General features: G+C 46.8%; 1 protein-coding gene across 1 annotated transcript; it reads right to left on the reverse strand.

Moving 5' to 3' along the window:
• Nucleotides 1-2,930: 2,930 nt before the first annotated feature.
• On the reverse strand, nucleotides 2,931-7,384 carry LOC134420529 (serine/threonine-protein kinase PAK 3-like). Its single transcript, XM_063160682.1, has 3 exons — nucleotides 7,287-7,384; nucleotides 4,470-4,607; nucleotides 2,931-3,128 (listed from the first exon to the last, which is right to left on the reverse strand). The coding sequence occupies exons 1-3, from the start codon at nucleotides 7,329-7,331 to the stop codon at nucleotides 3,042-3,044; spliced, it is 270 nt and encodes an 89-aa protein (XP_063016752.1). The 5' UTR covers nucleotides 7,332-7,384; the 3' UTR covers nucleotides 2,931-3,041.
• Between the last annotated feature and the right edge of the window lie 287 nt (nucleotides 7,385-7,671).

The raw sequence follows: 7,671 nt of genomic DNA on the forward strand, positions 1-7,671 counted from the left end.
AGAAAGTTGTTTTAGCTTGGTATTTTAGAATCAGGCCTGTAAGTAAGTTATAGTAAATGCTATATTCTATTTCTATAGTAAGTTTTATCTGTTGTTAAGTAGTTAAAGTTAAATTATCTATTAAGTGCTATTAAGTTTAAGTAAAGCTAGATTCTGTTTAAATTATATTAGGATTAAGTTATTTAGAATTTAAAGTCAGTTAAGTTTTGTAAAAGCTTTGTTAGATTTAAGTGATTTTACATGTAAGTTCTGTTGATTTAAAAATCTGTTAAGTTTAAGTAAAGGTAAGTTTAAGTAATGTTAAGTACTATTAAGTTTAAGTATTTTAAGTTTAGGTGTTATTAAGTTTAAGTAACGTTAGATAGATTTATCTTTTTATGATAAGCGTTTATTTTATGACTTGTGTGCAAAGTGTTGTTGTGAACATCAGAGAAACTCTAGTTGAAAGAGACAATCAGAAACATATGTGAGTAAAGCTGTTCCTGTTTGAAGTATATCTGCTGTTTGAGAATAGAAAGCCAACGACGCAGATGAAATCTGTGCACATGTTACTCCTTTAGCTTACTTTTGTAGGTTGTATTAGCACACCTGAGTTTTGTTTGAGCCTTGTACCATATAGAATCCCTTGTGTATCTATCGTATAGTATATCCTATAAATAGTGACAGCCTTTTCGGTTTGTTTCCCTAGCTTAGATCCCTTATAAGAGAGAAACCTTGCTAGCTGAGAATACTGTTTAGCTGTTAGAATTGCTGATTTTTGTGTTGTAAAGAGTGTGACACAGTTAGCCCATAGAATTTTGCTTTTCATAAAAAATAAAAACAGGGGAGATGTTGGGAATTTAGCTGCTAGAGACTGGAAAAGTACAAAGCCGTGGCTAATTCCAAGTCCTGCACCTGTGAGATAGCGTGTCCTTGGGCCTAGCTGCAGTAGGATAACAAATAGTGAAAGAGACATGAGAAAAGAGAGATGTAACCCCTAAAGAATGAGGAAGAGTTCATGGTATAGTTTAACCAATAGATTGCTTGGCTTACAGAATATTCATAAGCTTATTATTTGCTGTATAAGTGTTTGATGCTGTGATAAATAGGTATGATTTGTGCTGATAAAAATTGAAACAGTAATCAATATTGATACAGTAATTAATATTTGAGAATAATAAAATAGTTAATAGCTAAAAATTGTTATGCCAAAGAAGAGAGGGAAAGGAGGGGCTCCACCCACCCCCCCCTTCCCAGCAGATGTTCACAAGGACAGGAGGAAAGAAGCTGAAGATACAGTTGCTAAAAATGACCAAGAACCTGGTTGGGTCCAAGAAAATGCTAATTATAAGGGACTTATTGCCTTGATATGTAGATGCAGTGATACGTTAGTCTTGGCTTACATTGTACTGGCTTGGTGCGCATGTGTAACCCAAAGGTGAATTAAAGGACAACGAAGAAGACTACAGGGCCTTCATCATTGACAACCCTCAAAGACTTGTGCGACCACCAAACCGAGTGGTGGCGCATGCGTGATAAAGGTGGTAATGAAGGCGGAGACAGAAAAGTGACGAACCGAAAATAGGAGGAGATAGCATAACAGGGGTGACTTTCACTTGGCAAGCTTGTACGTGAAGTGGCAAGGGTCATTGAACCCTGCCCTCCGTACCCCGCGGTTGTTTTTGCTTATGCGCTATTATTTGAACCAAATTATCCCTTGTATATATATTTTCTAAACTATTTAATTAAAATTGTTACTACTTTTAATACTGTTTGGCCTTTTTATGATGGGATAATTGGGCAAACATAACAATGCTTTCTTTAATAAATTGGACCTGTGATGAACCACCTGGTGTCCTGGTCCCCTTCCTACGACATGGGCCCTGCCAAGCTGTCCCTGCCTCACGCTGGCCTCGCTTCCCCTGGCACAAGTGCCGGGCCTGAAGGAGCTGCCCGGTGCTCCAGCCTGCCGAGCAGCCCGGCTCCCTGCCCCGGTGCCCAGAGTGCTGCACACACTGCTGGCCTTTGCCAGGAGGTGCAGGGCAGCTGGCAGAAGAGGAGGAATCCTCAGCCAGCCCAGTGGCCCGCGGCTGCCCTTGGCCTTTCTCTGCTCCTGGGCACACTCTAGATGGCCAATGCCTCCAGGCCGGGCTGTGCCCAGCACGGCTGCGCTTCCCCTCGGCAGCAGCCAGCTGCCACCTGGGCTCTGAGAGCGGAGGATTCGCCCGCTCCCAGCAAGAGGCACCCAGGGCCCGGCTGCTGCCTCTTGCAGCTCCAAGGGCCTCCTTCCAGCCTGCCTCTGCCGGGGCTCAGGCTGCTCCGGCCTCTGCCGGGGCTCTGCTGGGGCTCCAGCCTGGGCAAGGCCGGGCCCGCTCTCACCTCACAGGCGCTGACAGCTCTGCCCCACAGGAGACCTTCCCGAGCACCCTCTCTGATCTTTCTGCTTTCTCACTTGAGCAAGGCTTTCCTCCAGACAAAGAGATGATTGCATTTAGGGATCCAAATCCAAGTGGCAGGAGCCCAAATGCTCTCCAGTCACAGCTGAAGGCCTGCATCTGCACAGGGTGTTTGGGCTGCCTCATTCTTCTTTTGGTTTTGCCTTCAAATGCCATTGCCCTTTCTGCCTCAAACAGAAGTACTAAAGCTGGCCAAAAACAGACCAGTGGGCCATATTCCAAAGGCAGTGTGGTCTGGAGAGGATGAATGAAGAACATCCTTCCCCACTTTCACACCATGCCAAAGACACTGTGTCACCTTTAAGAAACAACAGACAATTCAGAAAGAATTTTTGAGCTTATTCGCAGAGTGAGAAGGAAGGGAATTGTCAAGGTGACGTGTGGTTTTAGAAACTTTATTCATTTCCAATCCTACTCTGCAGTCCTATTAGACAATCCTACTCTAACTCTAACTCTAACCCTAACCCTAACCCTAACCTGAACCCTAATCCTAATCCTAATCCTAATCCTAATCCTAATCCTAATCCTAATCCTAATCCTAATCCTAATCCTAACCTACAATCCTAGTCTAAACTGGTTGAGGAATAAATGGTCCTGATGTGATTGTCACGTTCTTGTCTCCCTCCTCTTCTTCACTGAAACAATCAGCGGCACCAGGCTGGACGCAGGCTCAGCAAATGTTACAAATGGATGCTGCCCAAAGGGAAAAAAAACAAATCAACAAAAAACAATGGACCATGACTTTCCAAGCTCAGTGCTTCCAAGGATTCCTCTGGCTCCTAGAAGGATACAGGAAGAGGACCAATGGGACCATCTACACCTCCAACTTTATGTGCAGGACTTTGCCTTCACAGGCAAACCTGGCCCAGAATCCCACTCATCCATTTTTTCAGGTGTCCTCAACTTGCTGAGATTTTTGCCCTGCCAGTGCTCTAGAAATGGTGCTTTCTTTGTCCTTGGAGTTTCAACTTTTCAGGAAACTCCAAAGCCTCACACTGGTCCCTCTCTTTGAAAGACAGGCACTGTGCTGATTCCCGCAGGGAGACAGAGCAGTGTCTATCATTCCATGCCCTGCCCCTCGTGTGCTGGATGGCACCTTCCTTCCCAGCAGGGCCAGCCCAGTGGCACTGGGCCCTGCAGTTCCCTCTCTGCCACACAGCCTGGCAGTAACACTGGTACAGTTCCCGTCTGCTTGAGCGTGCCAGGCAGCAGATGGGGCTGGGACAAGTCCCTCCCAGCTGTCCCTGTTTGCATGGCAGAAACCTCTGAGGGTGGGCTGGGGGGCACAAACCAGGGCCCCTCAGAGGCTCACAGTGAGCCCCCCACAGCCCCTCCTGCCCACAGCCAAATCTCTGACCCCTAGGCTGGGACTGGCTTCCTTGGGCTCCTCCACCACCATTTCATGTCTCGGTACCCTGCATTGCTCTACTTCAATTCTTTTGCCATTAGATAAAACTGAACACCACACCAAATTACAAAAGAGGGTGACAGAAACAGCCAGAGGACCTCTCTGACTCAGGAAATGCAGAGGGAGCTGGAGTTATTCAGTTTTGTGAAGAACAGGCCCCAGGGAGACTTTATTGCCACTTTCCAAGACTTCAGAGTGGCTTTGAAGAAAGTGGGGGACATCTTTTTTAACAGGGCCAGTTACAAAAGGATGGGGGTGAATATTTTTTAACACAAATAGGATCTAATCAGAACTTGTTTACTCCGAGCATGGTGCGACCCTGGCACAGCTTGCCCCAAGAGCTTGTAGGAGCCCCATCCCTGCAACCATTCCAGCTCCGGTGGCAAAGGGCTCTGAGCAACCTGATCTCTTTAAAGATGCCCCTGCTCATTGCAGGACACTTGCACCAGAGGACCTTTACAGGACCCTGCCAGCCCAGCCCAGTCTAGGATTCCTCACCATTTTCATTTGAAGAGCAGCAAGAGTGGAGGTGAGGAGGAAGTGGGCTCATCTGATGCCTTGGACTTGAGTGGAGGAGGAGCCCATCCCTCAGAGCCTGTTTCACCTGCAGCCCCTTCACATTTTACCTGCAGGAGCTCCTTGGCAGACCAGCGCCGCGCCTCATCTCTCTGCAGGCAGCAGCTCAGGAAGTCACGCAGGCAGGATGAAAATAGGTTGGGCTGCTTCAGCTTTTGTCTTCCTCCTGTGGCTATCAGGAGTTGGGGCTGGGGACAAAGGAGACACCAGGCTCCACCTGCTTCTTTCCCATCTGTCACTGCTCTCCCAGATCCCATTGATTAAGCTCCACTCTGCAGTGGCAGTTTCTGCCCTGGCAGAGACCCAGAGATGACTTTTCTTTACCAACCAAAACCACAAACCCCGATGCAACCACAGACTCTCCAGCATCCCACAGATCTTGCCTTGGTAGCTGATTTCATTGACTGACCTAGTTAGTGGGAACTACATCAGCACAAGCACTTTTCCTTCCCTGAGGATTCATACCAGCTTGAGAGGCTTTTTGGAAGAAGGACTTTGCTATACTAACTCTACTCTATCCAAGGGTTAGTATATGAAAAGTATCTCTGCAGTGCTTCTTGTCCCTTAAGCACAGCTGCCATAAAACAAAACGAATCAATCTTTTTGCTTTGTTCTTGAAAAGAATGGGAATTGGAAGGAAAGAAAGGAAATCCACCACGTATTCCTCAGGTAAGGAAACAAATCTTTGGAATCTCATCTTCAACACAGACACATTAAGATCCATGCACAAATGTACTGGCATGAAAACGCCTGCTTGGACACACAGGAGCCATCTGCAGCTCTGTCTCTCAGCAGTCTGAAAATTTCTGCTTTCCTTACATGGAAAAGAAAAACTTTTCATGGTCAAATCAGAAGGAGAGGTTCCATCCCTATGATCACCCTCTGCTCAGTTGGCTACTCAAGTCAATGCATGAATGGTAGGCCCATCCCAGAAAGTGCCAGGAAACAAATGGGGGGTTCTGACAGGCTCTCCACATCACCAGGCTCTGGCTTGGTGACGGGCAGAATGTGGCTTGGGCTAGGAGAGAAACACGGTCACTGAGTGTTTCAGCAGCACTGCCCAAGAAGCAGAAGAGACTCTGTGGCCTTTACACCCTCATGGCCAGGTTTCAGGCATGTTTCCCAGTGAGAAGAAACTGCACAGGGGTTTAAGTTCCTCTCTAAAAACCAATGCCTTAGCAATTTTCTCGTGTTTGGGCTTCTTTTCTTCATTTCTGGAAATGTAACACCACTTCTGAGAGGCTTGCCTTGTGTTTGAGGGGCATCTTCACAGACAGACAAGTGGGAACAACTTGAAACCCAAAGCAAATGTTGCCTGAGAAGAGCTGGGGAGTGTTTGCCTGTGGTGAGGCTTGAGCTGTCTGGCAGTCCCCTTCCATGATGTGCAGAAACATCCAGCTGCTCCCCAGAACTCAGTCCCTCTGGGCACGCAGGCCTCTGGAAACACCTGACGATTCCAGCCTTTCTCCTGCTCAAGAGCATCTAACCTAAGCTGAGCTCCAGTTTCTTCTGTAAGGCCAAGGATGCTCACTTCCATGCAGCTGACAGTGTCCATGGAGCTCAGCAGGTCTTTCTCATACTCCTCAGGCCAAGGAATTACAGTGTAGATTGGCAAGACATCAGCTGATCATTATCTAGTGTGGTTCATGTGGAACCAAGCTCTAACCCGCTAACAAGTCAGAGGGAGAGAGCTCATTCTGCTTTTGCAAGATGGTATTTAGAAACATAAGACACCGACTTGGAACTATTCAAACCTCAACTTGCAGAATCCATCTCAAATAGACAAAAATAACAATGGCAAGAGGCCTTGGAGTCTCCATAAAAATGCCCACCACTGTCATGATAACTCTGTGCTCGTGGCGCTGAAATAGATGGTGACCAAAGAGACTTTGCTATTATCCTCTTTAACCCAAAGGAGAATTTCAAAGCCAGAAATGGCAATCTACTCCCCTTGTGTACAAATAATTGATGCGGCTTTCTGTCCTTTTCCCACATCACCAGAGGTGACAAAGAGGGTTTTATCCTGACTCTCAGCTGAGCTCAGCCACTGGCCATGGTGGGGAGCTGGAGCCCTCCCTGTCATTAGAACTGTGCAGGCCAGGGATGGCCCTGCTCCTATGGTAAAGAAACACAGCACCGGTGTCAACTGCCCACAGTGGATCCCTGCCCAGGCACCTGCCTGCAAGCTCATCAACTTGTTAAAGTACCAAGAAACAGCCAAGGGTTTGGCAAACAATTCTAACTGCAGTCAGAGAAAAACACATCCTACACTTATCCAGGCCACCCACACACATGACTGAACAATGTACAGATGACTTGAAAGCCTGAAAGTTTCAACGACCACAGGATTTGGAAAAGATGCTACAGAATGTAAGAGAAGAGCTGCGTTTAAAAAATGAAAAAGCAAGCAGAACTGCTTGGGCATTGCTTTGGTAGTAGGTTTTTTTCTCTTTTCCTTTTTTGTTTAGTTTTCTTTTTCCTTTTTTCCTATGTTTTCTATGAAATTTACACTGGAAAGGTCTAACCTCTATTTCTCAGGATATTTATCATATGTCTACCCTGTCCACTGAAAAATTCTTGTCCTTCAGAAACAGACTTCCAACATTGTTCAAAAAACAAGTGGGAAATGTCAGGCATGGCTGCAGGCCAAAATGGCAGGTTTCTGAACTGGTTAGGTTTCTGAACTGCCACTTCCCTTTCTGATACAACCAAAGCTACAGTAGATGCTGATGTGTTGCAGGGGCATTTTTAGAAGGGGACCTTGGTGGATGTGGTGCCGGAAGATGGCAATGGGATTTTGTCCAATGGCACACAGAACATGGGACAGGTGAGAAAGACAGTGGGATCAGTGAGTATTTGCACCTTACCAAGACAGGAGTTGCATTCCAGGAAGGAACTTCTTGTTCCACCATTTCAATGCCCACGATTCCCAAAGACCATATGTCCACTTTGGGGCCACATGGTTGGCCTGTCACCACTTCAGGCGCCAGCCACCCAGCAGCGCCGGCCACAGAGCTCCGTCTGCCCTGCTCAGGGCTGAGCTGAGCAAAGAGGCCAAAGTCAACTGTGGAGAAAACAACAAACCATGAAAGCCAGCTCCAGTTAGGAAACCAAGCAAAAGAATTCCCCACTCTCAGGCTAACAATGTGCTGTTGGATCTCCTGGAGAACGGTCCATGCTTGATTTCCTTGGGGCTTTAGCCAAGGGAGTATGGAATTGGCCACTTCCAAAAAATCCCAGGTTTCTTAACGC

Source organism: Melospiza melodia, chromosome 7 (genome assembly GCF_035770615.1).
Source record: "Melospiza melodia melodia isolate bMelMel2 chromosome 7, bMelMel2.pri, whole genome shotgun sequence".
NCBI lineage: Eukaryota > Metazoa > Chordata > Aves > Passeriformes > Passerellidae > Melospiza > Melospiza melodia.